The following is an 18874-nucleotide window of genomic DNA, read 5'->3' as shown; positions in this document are numbered from 1 at the left end:
CAAATTTTTGATTTTTCCCGATTTCGACTACCTATTTTCAATCAATCATAACTTAAAGCTTATAGCTTTCTAACTAAATAATAATTATTTCTGAAAAATAAGATTTGGTTAGTTAAAAGTTGGCTCAAAGTCACGTCCCAAACATGAACTTTAAACATGTTTAAGAGACATGGTTCTGACATTAAAAGAAATAGTTTCTTATAGAGAATTCAATCTTAAACATATCATATTGTAGCCTCTAATGAAAAATATAAAATACAAACAATCATGACATATCATCAATTACATACTGTTAAATTTATCCTAAAGCATTAAACAACATGTAATCATATTCATATGGGTAAAAATAAGCAATATAGGCTCTGATACCAATGTTAAATAAGGTTAATTCGAATTATCTAAAAGAGCAGAATTTCCACAAGCCCGAGTCTTTGCTTGTCTTATAGCCCACGTTACTTTGTTGTTTGCACCTCTACATCGCTTAGGAGGTTACTAGAGTCTCCTAAAAAATTTCACGTTTCGAGATCAAGAGATTTAGATGGTTTCTTTAAGAAAATTGTAGAGAGAGATGAGCTTTTCTTTTGTACGTTCACTTTTTCACTATTATTAATTTAACTTACGTAAAACTCTTATTTAAAGAGTTTTTTCATGGGACGTTAATTAACTTTCTTGAAGTGGTAGATGTGGAGAGTTAATAATAACTCCCTCACCCATGTAGACACAACATGGGTCATGGGGTACCCACTACCAATATAAATAAATGTGATAAAGTGGTTAAGAATGTGGAACAAGTCTTGCTTGGGGGTGGTGATTATAGAGAGCCACTCCATACCATCAGGAGCAGCAATATTTCGGAACAACAAAAAACCATTAGGACGGTAAACAAATGTCCTGCCTTTACAATTGTTTCCAAGACCTTGCGACCATCAACACCAACAACCCAAACATGATCACAATCCCTTATAATATAAGTCACCTGCAATGCCAAGTCGCAAGAGCTTCCAGGAGAGCACATTGTAATCCCATCCAAAACAAGGTCAGCACCAAGGCTTACTTCACTGACCAAATGAAGGTTCTTTGTGTTCAAGACCACAACCCTTCCACCTTTTTCAATGTCCACTTCTTATGGCGCCTCCTCACAATTTAGTGTCATACCATCCTGATGTTCTTTCTTTGGTTCATACATTTTAAATTTCTCATCAAGCTTGACAATTCCATTGTTCGGCTGGTTTCCAACAAGGGTTTTAACTGCAATCTCATCCAAATCCCATGGCTCACTAACTTAGTTGAGGATCCAGTGAAGATCCCTTAGTCAATTAGGCCTACTAGTCGAGTCAACCGCCCCTGCATGTCGCATGGGTGTTTGCCCCCCAGGCCCGACCCTAACCCTAGTCAGCATATATCAAAGACATTGTAGAATTCTTATAGCAATTCTACTATCTAGCACTTTTCAAAAAAAAAAAATATATATGATAATCATAAAACTCGAGAAATATGGTGTACTCGAATACATTGTCGTAATGGTTTATTTACTCATATCTATCCTAAAGACCTTTAAGTTTTTGCTAATGCATCAAAGAATGGGTTTTTGTATTGAGAAGTGCAACATCATAAAAAGATTTTATAAATGTAATCTCATAAATTAATGTTGTTTCATGCTATACATCAAATCTATTTTATTATAAAAATAATTTTAAAATCTAACATATCATATAAAAACACGTTAGTTTATAAATTTATTTTTGTTAAATTATTGTGACAGAAATATTTTTTTAAAATAATGTTATATACAGTCGTAGAATGTAAAAAATATAAATATCACGTAATCATTTTGAAAAAAAAGTGAAATTTATTATTAAAAAATTATTATTTTTATATAAATTCTGTATTTACTCTTTTTTTTTTTTTTTTTTTTTTTAAGGACAGTGCTTGCTCCCGGCAAATTTTTTTTTTTAATTAAAAGGGTTACGAACTTTTATGTTAGAAGTGGTGCGAAATCCTCTACGGTAATGTCTATTGAAAATAAAAGATAAAATGACGTGTCATTGTGTCATTAGTGGGTGTTAACGTAATCTTAGCACGACGTCCGGTCAAAATATGGAACTCAAAAGTAAAGACCACTTTGAATAAAAGCTTGACCAGCGCACGTTAGCTAATAGATAATCGCGAAACAGCCATAACCAAAATAAAAACAGCGATAAAAAGCTTTCAAATAATTAACGTCAGTCTTTCAATCATAGCTTTTACTTCTCAATCCCTACATCGTCGTGTGCATTAACCCCTGCACTCCCGCGAAATTTCTCTTCTTCTTTGCTTCTTTACTTTCTACTCGAAGCTCGCCGACACGGACAGTACGGTTCCCAGGTCAGCTTTCTGATTTATTTATTTTAAAGTTGTTCAAGTTCTTTCTATTTTTCAACAGACTTGTCCCCGAAGCTCGCTCTGCTTTTGTAGGTTGGTTATTTTTTCTTTAACGTTCAAGTTACTTTGCTTGCTCTAAATCTAGGGTTTCCTAAATTGTGTTTTTAGATTTGTCTGTTTTATTTCACTTTAGCTTTTCTTGGTTTTGTTTGTTTGAATATGGGTAAGTTAGTATGTTGTGTAGAGAATTGACGTGCAACTATAGTTTACTTGCTAAAATTTTCATTTTTGTACAATTTTTGACTATTGGGTACTAGCTCTTACTATGAACTTTGCTTTTCGGAGCTTGTTTGGGTGATTGGAGTAGGTTGGCAAGACAATGTTGAAATATCAATCTGTGATGACAACTAATCATTACTATTGTTTGCATGTTCTATTCGATTGTTTGCATCAATAAAATCATTACTACTGTCTACTTATCGAAAAATTTCCCCAAGACAAGATGTGCAAATATTTCAGAAACTTTGCACCATCTTTTGGTTTGGGATGTGAAAATTTCAGGAAAAATCTCATTTATTTAAAAAAAAAAGTTTTTAACTTCAATCAAAACATCTTTTACACACCAAAACAAATTTTCATTTTTCAAAGATAATTTCCATCTAATCATTTTAGTCTAAAACTTCGCACCATCTTTTGGTTTGGGATGTGACAATTTCAGGAAAAATGTCATTTTTTTTTAAAAAGTTTTTACCTTCAATCCAAAACATCTTTTACACACAAAAAAAAATTTCATTTTTAAAGACAATTTCCATCTAATCATTTTATTCTATGATTTTACAAACACAGAAAGCAAAACAGCTTTCACAAAATCCAAAAACAAAAAAAACTCAAATATTTCTTTTCCAAATATCTCTCAAAATTTTCAATAATCATATCTCAAAAACTATGCGAATAGCCTTTCAATTTTGAATAAAATCTTTGATTACCTATAAAAAAACTATTTCAATCCAAACATATTTTCTACTGGCTCCATCTGGAAGTACCTAAGGAATGCGTTAGCCACATCTATACTATAGCATCAAAAGAATAGTCAAGCTCAGTTTCACGTAGTAAGTAGCAAATGTTGGACTTAGGACTCATGACCACCTTTTTAACTAACCCACTTTATGTGCTTTATTCCTTGTCTTGGAGAAAAAAAGTGGGACTAGGAGTTTACAAACTCTCCCTGTAAGAATATGGACCATAGTTGTGGCCATGTTTTACAATGCTCTAGAATCACATGGCTAGCCCTACTAGGTGGTCTAATATCATATGTAATGGCACAAGGAAAGCGGTGACCAATATAGACTATAAACCTTAAAATATTCGTCAATTTGAAGATTTTGTAGAATTACTCGTAAAGGTTACTAAGTAGGCAATAGCACTCATGACTACTTTTATAACTTATCTTTTTTTTTATAAGTAAGAATCTTTATTGAATAGAATGAAACTAGGCAATGCCCAAGTACACAGGATGTATACAAAGTGAGACACCTAATTATATTCTAGTGAGATGAAAAGAAGATAGAAACTTATGGACATTCCCAACCTTCAATACAATAGCAGAAAACCACTGTAAAAGAAAGATACAAAAAAATTCCAGATTTCCCTCACTGCACGCTCCTTCTTGTTAAAATATCTATCATTCATTTCCGACCATAGACACCACATTAAGCACAAAGGTATCATTCGCCACACTGCTGCCAGTTGAGCGCTATTATGCCTCCTGTTCTAGCACGCTAGTAGTTCCATCACACTCTTAGGCATTACCCAACTCAGCCCAGCTCTATTAAGGATACTAGCTCATAACTCCCCAGCCATCTCACAATGTAAAAGCAAATGATCTATCGATTCCTCATTCCTTTTACACATGTAGCACCACTCCGTGACCACCATACCTCACTTAGATTATCAATCGTCAAAATCTTTCCAAGTACAGCTCTCCAAGTAACTTATCTACGCTACGTGGATTATTCATTTTCTCGACGTGAGACTAGGGTGTTACATCATCACTTGCACGAAACCTCACAAAGACCTCTCTCCTCAAGTTTTTCCCAAAGGTTGTAGAAATGATCAAGAAAGTCTTTAATTCAAACTAGCCCTTAATTGTTAGGGCATAATTGAGTTTATGGTCTCTAGGGTATTGGTTTTCTTGTGTTTTGTATATAACACTTCACTTGCTTTGGAAAGAAGATGCCCCCTTTTGGGTAATTCTATTTACATACGCATGTTTATGTGCATTTGCACTCGCGAGCACATATTGTAGCTAAGCTAGTTACAAGCTCTAGGAAAGTTGTATCGATTTCTATAAAGCTAGTTTTTTTTTATTTATTGGCACCGGGTGTTTGAGAACAGCATCCCGACTAATCCTGGGGGTGCACAAGCCCTTGGCAAAGAGTTTCCTGCAAGTGCACCTCGGATAATTTAAGAGAAAAGTTCCCCAGTCCGATGGTCCCTAAATATTGTTTGCACCTAAGAGGATTTGAACCTTAGATCTTGGAGGAAACATACCATTAAGACCAAGGTCTTTACCACTTGAGCCAACCCCTAAGGATTTCTATAAAGCTAGTTACACTCCAGGGGTAATGTTGTAATTGAATTGAGATGAATAAGATGGATGTAGCTGTTTGGGCTATTTGTTTTGTGGATGTAGATCACTGTGGTCGAACCCATTCACTCTTCTTTTTTTTTCAATTTTCCTATCTCGTTATTGTGGCTTTCATTAGATTTTTCTAGCAGCATAGAACACTCATAGTGTCTAGAATTCCTGATGTGGCCACCATTAGGTTTTTCAGTGTATTTTATATCTTACTCTTTCAAGAATTTGTTGTACTTTCTATATAGCCACTAACCTCTTTCTTGTTTTTTATCAGCTCATTTTTTCTAACATGACATGGCCCCTTCTTGGCCACGTAGCACATAATTGATAACTCCTTGTGTTTTGTTTTCGATATTTTCTTTTTTGTTAAATTTTCTCACGGTAATTTTTTTTCACATTTGCGTTGGCACCACGGCATAAATCCCATATCATTGGTTGCCAAGCATGTCCATGTTAACATATTTGGATTTTTAGGAGATTAGGTGTTTGACCATCCATATACATGTTAGATATATTAGTTGGATATGATGTAATATAACAGTTTCATTAATTTGGGATGGCAAGATCAACTTTTTCCAACATATGATATTGCTTAGTATAGTTTTTCCATGTGCAAAAGTTACCAGTATGTCATCAAGAACTTAACATTCCAAATGTTGAAGAGTAAGGTTCAATGACATTATGGTGTGTGCTTGTTGCACATACTAAATATTGACGTCTTTTTGCAACTAAAAGTAAATTACGTTCTGGAATGATCACTTTAAGATCATTTGACATTTGGATGGCATGGGAAATGCTTTTCCTTCTGGTACATATGAAACTATATATCATTTTGCTTCTGTGCAGACCTCATGTCTGCCTCACTATCTAGCACTTAAAGTGGCTTCAACACATTCAATTCTCAGCTTTTTCCTGTAGTTTTATACGTATTAAATGCCTTATGGTCTTGAATCGTACTTGGTACTTATTTTCTATGTTTTTTCCATCCATATTCTTTTCTTTTTATTGGCTCTAGATTCTCCATGATGAGGCATGCAAAGGAAGAACCGTCTTGTAGTGCTGCACAAGTAAGAGTTATAAATTGAAATAAACTTTGGTGCTAAATACATTGAGACATACTTACATCCACACACACACATGCCAGTTCCTTTGGTTAGGAATTGGATGTAGACTTCTCTTTTGCATCCTTTCAAAAAAATTTGTGTTCAAGTTCATTTTGTTCTTGGGACCCAATTTCTATCTCTCATGTTTCGTTTAATTAACTGTATGAACAGGCCATTGACTTAATTGCAGCAGTGAAGGACTTACATGGGCTTAGTTCTCAGGAACTTAACAAATTATTGAGGGATTCTGAAAATTTTACAATTCACTACCGTACTGAAAAAGGATCAATGATAAAGGTCAAACAAAACCTTTAATATCATTGTCATCTTGCAATTCTGATCTTATATTTTTATCAATATATCTTGTTTGATATTATCAATTTATCAGATTGATATGGACAAGCTAGCAACCTTTCTTCCTTTGCACCTTCTTGGAGTTCTCATATCATCTGATAGGGAGGAAGCTCTTTTCAGATATTTGTTATGTGGTATTCGGCTCTTGCATACCATGTGTGACTTATCACCTCGTCATGCTAAAGTTGAGCAGGTTACTTTTAGCAATTCCTGCCATAGTTTTATTTCTTCTTTTCTGTTTTGTTGTTTTTGTTCATTTTGTATCCGCAGCCTATAAATCCTAATGTCATCCTTCACGATGTCCCAACATACTTTCATAATGTCATCATTCACAATGTCCCAACATGCTTGGAAAAACGCCATGGACAAACCATCTGGGCCCCGTGCCTTGTCCTTTGTCATACCTTTAACCACATCAAGAACTTCTTCTTCCTCAAAAGTTCGCTCCAACCAATCTGCACTCATTTGATCAATGGACTCAAACACCAGCCCATCTAACTTTGGTCTCCATGAATGTTCTTCCGTAAAAAGCTTCTCATAATAACTCACAATGTGATCTTCAATCTCCCCAATATCGGTAAGAACATTCTCCCCATCATGAAGAACTTCAATAGTATTGAATCTATGATGAGAGTTTGCCATTTTTTGAAAAAATTGCATACAATCGCCTTCCTTCAACCAAAGAATCCAGGATTTTTGCCTTTGTGATATTTCCTCCATAAGGGAAAGCTTTCCAATTCTGCATTCACCTCTTTTTTCTTCTCCTTCTCCTTATAGGAAATACCTCCCACAATCTCCTTATCTTCTAGAATTTGCAATTGTTCCATGAGCTGTTGTCTTTTATTTACTACATTACCAAAAGTCTCTGCATTCTAACTCTTCAAGTCTTTTTAAGTGCTTTAAGTTTGCCCGCCAGAACAAAGCTTGGAGTGCCAGAAAAATTATAAGAGACCCACCACCTCCTATCCCTTTCAACAAAGCCCTCATCCTTCAACCACATATTTTCTCCCACTTACGACGCCCCCATAGTCCAAAAAGATAGGATAGTGATCAGAAACAATTTTCTGCAACCTTTTCTGCCTCACTTCCGGAAATAAGGCTTCCCAAGAAGCCGAAATAAAAAATTTGTCCAACCAGAACCATGCTCTTCCATTTGACTATGAGAATTCCCCTCCTGCCATGGGTAAATCTCAATTATAGCCCGGAAATGAGATCTGAAAAATCTGATATTGCTTTAGTAATATGATAATCCCCACCTCTTTCAGATATTGAGTAACATTGAAGTCCACACTGAAGCACCAAGGAAGATCTCACCAACAGCAAAGGCCAGCCATTTCGTCCCACAAAATGCTTCTAGAGTCCAAATTCGGCCCATATACTCCAGCAAACGCCCATTCAATTCTATTATCTACATTCTTAAAATGACATGCCACTAAATAATTTCCCACATAATGATCCACTAATTCCACAACCCTTCAATCTCACATAATAATGATACCTCCCGAGGCTCCATTAGAGACTAACTCAACCCCAACCACCCAGCAACAACTCCATAGGATATTAACCACCGATTGATTACCAAACTTCAATTTAGTTTCTTGAAAGCAAATAACATCTGCCTTCCATTGACGAACCATATTTTTCACACAAAGGTGTTTCCAATAGTCATTTAGCCCTCAAACATTCCAAGAGATAATCTTGGGTTTCATGAAGAACCATTGACAATCCTCTCCTTGCCTTTATTTCTAATCTAAAGGCACTCCCTTCCCTAGTGTTATAGTTGATAGTACACTCCAACCTTTTCAACTCCCTTTCCTTTTTGGTAGCTGATTGGCTAGAGCAGGTTGGCCAGCCTCAATGGCAGTAAGAAGAGCTCTAAATTGTTCCTCAAATCTGTCACAAGAAATCCCCACACAATTCTTAATTTCTTCCACCTTCCTTAACATCCAGTCAGAAGGATTTTATGATCATTCGATATCAGGATTAATAGAACACAGAGGAATAGCATCAGAATCTTCGTCTTCATTTGAAACAAACAGCTCACCTGATTCACCAGAAATAGAGCCTTCGCCTCCACAAATCACCATCTGTAAATTAGAGAGATCAAACTAAGCACAAGGAGCCATACAGACAGACTTCTCGACCCCGCTCAACCCCGCACAACTGACATCTTCTTCCACACTTGCGTTTCCTGGCACTGAAGCTAAGGAAGACGCCTCATTCCTGTCAATTGAGTAGGATCTCGACCCCATAGAGCCCCCTAAAGAATCTTCAGTTTCTATCGCATCCTTCTGAGAAACATTCTTTTCCTCCGTTATGGATTTGGACCTAACTACGCCACCAAACAGGCCCTGAGAAGGATCTAAATCAGTTTATGGATTCACTTGAGACAAACCAGTCATCGTATTGCTTCCAAGGGGAACGTCGTTGACCTCTTCTGTGAAGAAAGAAGACTTGTCGGCACCGCTACTTGAATGGTATGATTCTGTTAGGGACCTCGGTCAAGTCCCTAAACACTATGATCTTCACGCCTAGGATTTCCTTGAGATGACCGAATGCCCGTTCCTCACTTGCTTGATTCTCGTTCAAAGGTCACAAAGATGACAACTTGGGTGTGGTGAGGTTAGGTGTTTAGGCTTGAATGAGTGTAGGGAATGGTGGAAAAGATTGATGAAGTGTATGGCTACAATGGTGGAAAGTGGTGCACGGCAGTGGGTGAATCTAGGGTTGGCGCCACTTTGGGTTTAGGTTTAAGGATTGGAAGATGATGATGGACGGCTAGGGTTTAGAGTTAGGGTTTTGGAATTAGGGTAAGAGTGTTGGGCAGCTAGGGTTGGGCGAGTTTGGCTAGTGAGAGTTTTTAGGAAAGTTTTCTAAAAACTTGGAAGTCAAAGGTGATGTGTATGGCCGGTTATGGGGATTTGATTGGGTCAACTAGGGTTCCTAAATTATAGGAACACTAGTATGGCAAGTGGAGTGGGCGGCTAGGGCAAATCCAAATAAGGCAAGTGATTGCCGAATGGTAATTTGACCAAGGAGGCAAGTGTGTTTCGGCTAGGGCAAAATGGATAAATCAAAACAATTATGGAAAGTTGACTAATACTAGTGCTGGTCGACTTTTAGGGTTTAATGGATTAGGAAGAGCAAAAATGTGATGAACACCAAGAACACAATGAAGAACACTCAAGAACAAATGCAATTATACTTAAGAACTTGAATGAATAATGATAGTAATTCAACAATTGATTCACGGATTGCACAAGTGTTGAATAAACCTCATATATTGATAACCACAACTTGGATTCACGAATTGCACCAAGTTGCAAAAACAAGATAAATGAATCACACTTATTCAAAGAATTGCAAAATGTGATTCTCTATTTTGGATTCACGAATTTCACCCAAAAAGCCCAAGTGCAAAGGCACCGTTTATGATCTCTCAAACAATAGTCTTCCCTCTAGGAAATTTGCCAAAAGATTCTAAAGCAATTGAAGAATGTCCTACTTATAAGTAATACAAGTTGGAAACCCCCAATAGGTCCCTTGGAAATAAATAAATAATTAAATAAAATAAATAAACATGATAGTAGCATGGACCAAGCTTGGCCTTGGCATGCATGGGCCCATGGTGGGCTAGGATGGTGCATGGTGGTCTTCGGGCTGGTCCATGGCTAAGTGGTGCGGTATGGCTTGTTGATGGTGAGCCATGTTGGTGCGCTGCATGGCCCAGACTGGTGGCCTAGGTGCTGACTTTGCATGGCCCAAGCTGGTGGCTTGGGCGTTGAAGCTGCAAGGCATGGGCTGGAGCCATGAGCTGGATGGCATGCCTGGTGGGCATGCCAGTGGCCTAGCCTGCAAGGCACGGGTTGGAGCCGTGCGCTGGATGGCATGCCAGTGGGGCATGCCACTAACCTCACTGGTGTGGAGTAGGGGTTGTGCGTGCGTGTGTGCGCGCGCGTGCGGGGGCTAGCTGTGCGGTGCATGGCCTTGCGGCCCATAAGCGTGCGCATGGGCTACGCACTGGAATGCGCATGAGCTCACGGCTCGCTGCTGCGCTCATGGGCGCGCGGTGCAATGTTGTGTGCATTGCCGTGCGGCGCATGACTGCGCGCATTGGCAGGCGCTCACTAACCTCGCTGGCCCGCATGCTGGGCGCCCCTTGTGTGCCATCGCGTGGGCCAAGGCATGCATGCATGCATGCTAGGCGCCCCGTGCGTGTCACCCCACAAGCCAAGACATGCTTGTGGGCTAGCCAAGGTGCATGTCCCCACCATGACTAGGGCATGTGAGGCATCTCTAGAGGCAACTCAACGTGGGGGTCTAACAGATTCGCAGATGATGTCATGATATGAGAAGGTCCATTTTCCAAAATAATCGCGTTGGAACTCACCACCTGGGTACGCCTGGAAGATTCGCCCATTGCTGTCGACCCATTCTGTGAAGACGGACCAACCGTTAGAGCCGTTGTGGGCATGGGCTGAAGCTTCTCCATCCTTGGGTTTATTTTTCTCTGAAGCCCGCCATTGTTGAGGACTTTCTGAAAAACAGGCCTCTTAAATGGGCCTCTATCTGGCCCATATCCTATATTAGAATTAGAGACCCTAGACCCATCCATCCCCCCCCCCCTTCCTTCTCAGCAGAAACTTCAATAAGATCTTTAGAAACAAAGCCTAAGCGTGAAATAAGGCCCAATCCATCATCTACAATCTTCAACAGTGAGTCCAACTTCACCTTCCACCCCAGGAGCTCTGCTCGAACATGCCATAGTGACCCTTCGACTTCTCCTAGTTTCTACAACTTCTGGGAATGCCAACCTTCGACCCTACCTACAGGAGGCTTCCTACTACTCACTTCCTTCAAACTTTCCTTCTTATTTCTTGCTATTAACTTTTGACCAGGGATATCCTGCACTGGAACTATCAAAGTTGACAAGTAGGGAGCTTCATGGGAAGAGGAAGCCCTCTATGAGAATTAGCCTTTCTCACCTCTTTTCCTTTAAGAACCTTATAAACAGCACCATTGTTAAAATCTCTTCTGTTTTCAGAAACAATAACAGAGGAGTTTGAACCAACAAGTTCTCTCACCTTCCTCACAAAAACTTCCCATCCACTTCCAGTCTTCCATTTCCACCTTCAGGAATTGCAGTGATACCCTTTCCTTTGCCTGTGCCCAGCTTAGCCAATTAACAAACCTACCATACTTGACAAAGTTGGATCAGAAAAACTCTGTTTCCCTCCCTTCTGATCTGGCAAGGAGCCTTATTGCCCGAGAACTTCAAGCATTCCTCAACCGCCTTGGCCAACCAAACCACCACATCTCTACTGAGGTATATAGCCTTCGTGAACTTTCTGCATTTCTCCACAAATCAAAACAGATTCCCCCCTTCTCTCTTCTTATCACTAACAGCTTAGCTTCGATCCAAACACTACACTCCATCAATCCCTAACGCCGAAAAATTGAGAAAGAAAAGAGCAAAACTAAGACTAAACGGAGAAAAAATCCAGAATGAAGAAACAAAAAGAAATTAGGGATTATTCCTGGCTAGAGACACCGGAAATAGAAGATGAAAAGTCATAAGAGAGAGGGGAAGTCACAATTGCAAGATCATGTGTATCGATAAATATGAAGCACTTCAAGTGTAGAATGATATACGTAATTTGTGTTCCTTTCTAAATCTCCATTTTTGCTACTCTAAGGTGTATGGGATTTTCTACAATTACAGTCAATGTGTAAATAATTTTCACATGATAAAGGGACATAAATGCAGATGCTTTAGATTTTTCTGGTCAGCTGCATAGTTTGCCTGCTTATCTCTCTTTCCACCTGTTTGGATATTTGTTTAGAAAATTTTGAAGATTTTGGGAGTAGAATAAGAGAATAAAATGTGATGATCCTCACCTGATTGAAATATTGCAGATTTTGCTAGACGATGTAAAAGTGTTGGAGCAGCTTCTTGACCTGGTGTTTTATTTGCTGATCGTTCTTGGTGGCTATAGACAGGTTGTACTTAATTCTCACCTTTGAGATCTATCTTCCATACTATTTATCTTTACTAATGCTTCCTTCGTGATGCAGGATAACCATAATTTTGGTCCCATTCCCCTGGTGCATTCAGCACTTGTGGCAAGCAGTCTATATCTATTAACAGGATGCATATCTTCACAGTGGCACGACCTTGTTCCTGTATTGCTTGCGCACCCTAAGGTACAATCTTGACCACTTGATTTGTTAGAGCTTCTATTCATGGAAAGAGGGTTCGGTCAGAAAACACAACTTTTCTCTCTTCAAAGCTCCCTGTTTGCATGCAAATGGTTCTTCACTTGTTTGAATTTGTTCTTCTATTACTTAGCCCTTATTTTCAGCTCAATTAATCTTAATAATGATTACTAAAAATTTTCTGTTTTGTTAGACCATAGTTTTTGTCCTTACTCTATTTGTGGACTCAAATTATGTATTTTTTTTTCCAAAAAAACAAGTCCATCAAGTTTTAATGAAAGTGAGATATAATAATTTTTTATAGGTACTTATAAAAAAAAAAAAAAATTATAGGTAAAATAAATTTTATTAATAAAAGTTAAATATTATCATTACCCTGCCCTAGCATCCTATGCAAATGTCAATTGCTGATGTGGTGGACATTTTCTTTTGTAAACGTCTTTTTGAGATTGGCGTCGTTCATGAGGTTTCATGTTGGTCTCCCGAATTCAAAATATATGGAGATACATCAAGAAGTTAATATTGAAAAATGGTAAATAGAAAACAAAAAAAATTACGGTCACAAATGTGCCAGTGACATGTTTTCAATCGATCTGATTTGTGAAACTAGCCTGTACTGTAATGTGCCATGTCAAAATTGTTTTTTTTTTTTTAATCGATAAACAAAAATTTTATTGATCATGAATTATTAGACAAGAGCCTGAGTATACGGGACATATACAAGAGCGTTGCCTATGCGTTCTAGTTTAGTGATACAAGGAATTCATGAAAAGACATACCATTAAAATCAATTGCAATCAACCGATGGAGTAAAGTATTGAAAAATAAACTTCTAAGCTCATTCATTGACCGCCCTCAATCTTCAAAGCTTCTTGCATTCCTCTATCTCCAAATACACCACCATAGACATATTGGGACCATCTTCCACACTGTTGCAATATGAGGGTTGCCTTGGATGCCTCGCCAAGAAGCTAGGAGATTGATTACCATTTTTGGCATCACCCAAACTAATCCCATCCAAGCAAAGAAGTCATTCCACAAGGTCGTAGCAATCTCACAATGAAGTATTAGATGATCTATGGACTCTCCACTTTTTATGCACATACAACACCAATCCATGACTATGATGTGACATTTCCACAGATTGTCTATTGCGAGGATCTTCCCTAGTCAAGCCGTCCAGACAAAAAAATTTGCCTTCAGGGGTGCTTTGGTCTTCCAAATACTCTTCCATGGGAATAAATTTGTATTATGCATGATCATGGCTTGATGGTAGGAACGGACTGTGAACTTCCCTTTCTTAGAGGATGAAGTTTTTTAGGTGATTCATGGGATGGCTAAGGATAAAGCACCGGGTCCGGATGAGTTCTCTATGGCCTTCTATCATGATTGTTGGGATGTGGTTGTTGAGGATATTATGAAGGTCTTTTACAAATTTCATTCTTTGGAAAAGTCGAAAAGGGCCTTCATGCGACTTTTATTGCTTTTATTCCTAAGAAAGTGGGGGCAGTGGAGGTGAAGGAGTTTCGACCCATCAGCCTTGTTAGGGGGATGTTTGGAAATTTTTTTCATCCCATTTTATTTCCTTTCATCTCATCCCATCTCATCTCATATTCTTTCCAAACACCATTCAAACACAAACACGTTCAAACTAATCATTACAACTTTCCTAAACTTTCAAACAAAAAACAAAAAAAAATTTATCTTTTTCAAATCTCAAAACAAAAATAATATTAAAAATTTATATTATAACAATATTTTAACTTTATAAATTTTTTTTCAACTTTTGCTCTCTCCTTTCCCAAAATTTCATAAACAATTAACTCAAACTATCTCACTACTATTCACAAAATTCTCATCTCATCTCATCCCTAAGCATCCCCTTAATGGGGTGTATAAGATACTTGCCAAGGTTCTTGCTAACCGAATGATTGCCATTATGAGTAGCACTATTTCAAAACCTCGGAATGCTTTTGTGAAGGAAGACAAATCTTGGATTCGGTTCTAATTGCCAATGAATGTTTGGACAGTAGAATCAAGGCGGGAACACTTGACATCCTTTGCAAATTAGACATGGAGAAGGCATATGATCATGTTAACTCTTTATGTGTTACTTGGGAGATGTGGTTTTGGAAAAAGATGGATTTCATGGATTAGACATTGTATCTCTACTATTTGTTTTTCAGTTTTGGTGAATGGTGCATCAGAGGGGTTTTTTCACAGCTCTAGGGGATTAAGATAAGGGGAATCTCTTTCCCCTTTCCTGTTAGTCATCGTGATGGATGTACTTAGTTGCATGTTGAGTGCTGCTGTTGATGGAGGCTTTCTTTCTGGTTTTACTGTGGGAGGTGTTAATATTTCTCATCTTCTTTTTGCTGATGATACTTTACTTTTTTGTGAGCCAAATCGTGGTCATGTTCAATATTTGAGAGCTCTTTTGCTTTGTTTTGAAGTTGTTTTAGGTCTGAAGGTGAATTTTTCAAAGTCTAAAATGGTTCCTGTGGGTATAGTGTCTAATGTTCAAGGGTTGGCAGACATCCTAGGCTATAAGGTATCGTGCTAGCCATGAAATATCCTGGTCTTCCATTGGGGACTGCTTTCAAGGTGAAATCTATATGGGAAGGTGTGCTAGAAAAGATTGATAGAAGCTTGTTAGGATGAAATATAATTTATTTATCAAAGGGCGGTAGATTAACTCTTATCAAAAGCACTTTATCTAACCTCCCTACATGTTTTTTGTCTTTATATCCATTACCTGCTGGTGTGGCAACATATTGAGAAAACTTTTCGGAGTAGGTATTGGGGAGGTATTGGGGAGGAAGCCAAATTTCATCTTGTTGGGTGGGATAAAATATGTTCTCCTGTAACTTGTGGTGATTTGGGGGTGCGCAACTTGAGGACCTTCAATAAAGTTCTTTTGGGGAAATGTTTGTGGAGATATATCATCAGGAAAGGAAAGGCTTGTGGAGAATTCTTATAGATTCAAAATATGGGAGCTTGAGGGGGGGTTGGTGTTCTAATAAAGTTAAAGGGAATATGGAAATATTTTTGTTCCGGATGGGAGGGTTTCTCCAACTTTTTCAGGTTGGTGGTTGGAAATGATCATATGGTGTTTACTTTTGGCATGATGGTGTGGTGCAAGGGCTCTTAAGTATGTGTTTCCGTCTCTTTATCAGATTTCTAGTGATAAAGAAGCTATGGTGGCTGATTTGTTGGTGTTCTAATGTTTCCATTGGAATGTCATATTTTTAGAGTGGCTCATGATTGAGAACTTGGAATGTCTGCTGATTTCTTCGATTCCTTGTATGCTATGTCATTCGGTAGTGTGATGGAGGATAGAATGATTTAGATTCTTGGTGGGAGTAATAGGTTCTCGGTGCGATCCTATTACAAGGCTCTCTCGGGATTCTCTAATGATCATTGTTTCCCTTGGAAGGCTATTTGGAAGTGTAAGGCACCTCCAAAGATTGTTTTCTTTGTATGGACTGCTTCTCTTGGGAGATTGCTCACTACTGATATTTTAAGGAAACGTGGTCTCATCATTATGGATTGGTGTTTCTTTTGTAAGAAAAATGAAAAATCTAGGGATCATCTTTTGTTACATTGTGAGTTGGCTCTGTTCTTGTGGAATGATATCTTTAACGTGTGGCTTGGGTTATGCCCGGAAGAGTTAATAATATTCTTAGGTGCTGGAAATGAGTTAGGGGAAATGCTCACATTGTTGCTGTGTGGAAAATTATTCCTCTCTGCATTATGTGGTGTTTGTGGATGGAGAGAAATAAGAGGTGTTTTGAAGATTGGGAACGTTCCTTGGATGAGCTGAAAAGTTTCTTTTGTAATACTTTATTTTCTTGGGCTTTGGTCATTAGTTGTAATGATGATAGTTTTCGTGATTTGTTTGTTTCCCTCACTAGTGCTTAATAGTATTTAGGCATTTTCTGTGTATACTTCCTGTGTACTTTGGCTATGCCTATTTTTATCAATAAAATTTCACTTTTACTTATTAAAAAAAAAAAACTTCCCTTTCTTAGAAGGGCACCAAAAGATCTTATCTTTAACTCCCCTCATTATACAGGTAGAGTACGCTAGGTCATAGAACTCCTAGAAAGCGTCAACTTCCCAATCTTGTGCATCTCTGGAGAATGTAACGTTCCATTGGGGAGTGCCATGAGATAGGATTAAGAGGTCCGCAATTAAAGCTTCTCATTCTTGCTATACCATAGAATTCTAGATAAGCTTTAGTGAGTGTCCTATCGCCACACCATTCATCATGCCAAAATTTGATTTTGGACCCATCGCCCACCTCAAAACGAATATTTCTTGAATATATGTCCATCCTCTTCTTATGTGTTTCCATAGTCTCACCCCATATGGCCTACTTACCTCATTCGAACACCATTCTCCCCACGGTCCACCATACTTCGATTCTATGACGGCTCTCGCTAATGCTCCCTGTTCGTTGTGGTATCTCCATAGCCATTTGCCAAGCAATGCTTTGTTAAAAGATTTCAAGTTCTGAATACCCAATCCTCTTTCTGGAATAGGGGAGCACACCGTGGCCCATTTTACCAAGTGAAATTTAAACTCATCATTCATCCCCCCCCCCAAACAAAAAAAAAAAAAAAGAAAAGAAAAAAAAATCCCATTGAAGTTTCTCCATGCGATGAGCCACCTTGGTGGGAAGTGGAAAGAGTGATAGAAATTAAGTTGGCAAGTTGGAAAGGGTACTTTCGATTAAAGTGACCCTACTACCTCTGGATAAATACAACTTTTTCTAGCTAGCCAATTTCTGCCCCATTTCTTCTAGTACATTATCCCAAATCGATTTCGATTTGAATGGAGCACCAAAAGGAAGACCCAAGTATTTCATCGGCAGCTGGGATATCTTGCATTCCAGAATGTTTAGCCATGCTCTCCACATTTGGAACATTCCCCACCAAGACTACTTCTGATTTAGCCAAGTTCACGTTCAACCCCAATGCAACATCAAAGCATAAAGGAAGTGCCCTCAAAGGTCGAATTTGATCATAACTAGCGCCGCAAAAGATTAGGGTATCATTAGCAAATAATAGGTGAGATATGTGAAGTGAACCAGTATTTTTGCCTCCCCTACCAAGAATTTGGATAAGTACCTACCCTCCACGTCACCTGAAATCATCTTGCTAAATGCTTCCATTACAAAAACAAAAAGTAGTGGGGATAGAGGGTCACCTTGTCTCAAGCCTCCTAAGCTTTTAAAAAAACCTTTTTTGTGTGTCATTCACCAAGACAGAAAAACAATCAATAGAGATACACTATTTGATCCAAGAACACATTTTGAACCAAAGCCACATCTCTCTAGCATGTAGTGCAAAAATCTTCAATTAATACGGTCATAGGCCTTCTCCATATCAAGCTTACACAAGAGCCCCGACACTCTCGACTTGCATCTACTATCCAAGCATTCGTTAGCAATAAGCACCGAATCAAGAATTTACCTACCTTGGACAAAGGTGTTTTGAGGCGCTTTGAAATTAACTTCTTAACCACCATGCTCAATCGATTCACCAAAACTTTTGAACGGATCTTGTAAATCCCGCTCACCAAGCTAATAGGGCAATAGTCTTTTACCTTTACAACGCTGGGTTTTTTGGAATGAGAGCAATAAAAGTTGCATTGAGACTCTTTTCAAACAAACAATTTTCATGAAACTCATGAAAGACTCCCATTATATCTTCTTTGATCACTTCCCAACATGTTTGGAAGAAAGCCATAGAAAATCCATCCGGGCCCGGAGCTTTGTGACCTGCCATGCTTAATGCTTTTCTGATTTTTGTTTCTTCTAAAGGCCTCTCAAGCTGTTCTACTTCTTGCAATTCAAGAGCGTCAAATTGAAGCCCGTCTAGTCGCGGTCGCCAAGAGAACTGTTTTGAAAGCAAGCTCTTGTAGTGGTTGACAATGTGATCTGTGATCTCGATTTGGTTGGAAGAAACCATTCCATCGATCATCAACGTCTCTATGGCGTTGTTCCTCCTATGCAAATTAGTCACCCGATGAAAAAACTTGGTACATTTATCCCCTTCCTTCAACCAAAAGTACTATCAACTTTTGTCTCCAAGATATTTCTTCCACTAGAGAAACCCTTTCGAGGTTTGAGGCCACTTGAAATTTTGCGAGCCCTCTCCGTTTCAGATAATACCCTCTCCTCCTCTATTCCCTCAAA

At 38.4% G+C, this 18874-nt stretch overlaps 1 protein-coding gene across 5 annotated transcripts in view; it reads left to right on the top strand.

Moving 5' to 3' along the window:
- Nucleotides 1–2173: 2173 nt before the first annotated feature.
- Nucleotides 2174–18874, top strand: part of LOC108990984 (nodulin homeobox-like) — a 30733-nt gene continuing 14032 nt past the window's right edge. For 4 of the 5 annotated variants that reach the window (XM_018965125.2, XM_018965124.2, XM_018965123.2 and 1 more), the window contains exons 1-6: nt 2174–2364; nt 6015–6066; nt 6274–6399; nt 6491–6649; nt 12373–12456; nt 12532–12660. In XM_018965125.2, coding sequence (XP_018820670.1) covers nt 6022–6066; nt 6274–6399; nt 6491–6649; nt 12373–12456; nt 12532–12660 — 543 coding nt within the window. In that variant the 5' untranslated portion in view covers nt 2174–2364; nt 6015–6021. The remainder of the gene's footprint in view (nt 2365–6014; nt 6067–6273; nt 6400–6490; nt 6650–12372; nt 12457–12531; nt 12661–18874) is intronic. The other variant, XM_035685078.1, reaches the window with a different exon arrangement.

Source organism: Juglans regia, chromosome 14 (genome assembly GCF_001411555.2).
Source record: "Juglans regia cultivar Chandler chromosome 14, Walnut 2.0, whole genome shotgun sequence".
NCBI lineage: Eukaryota > Viridiplantae > Streptophyta > Magnoliopsida > Fagales > Juglandaceae > Juglans > Juglans regia.
Note: the sequence above shows the minus strand (reverse complement) of the source record. Positions and strands in the feature narration are given on the sequence as shown.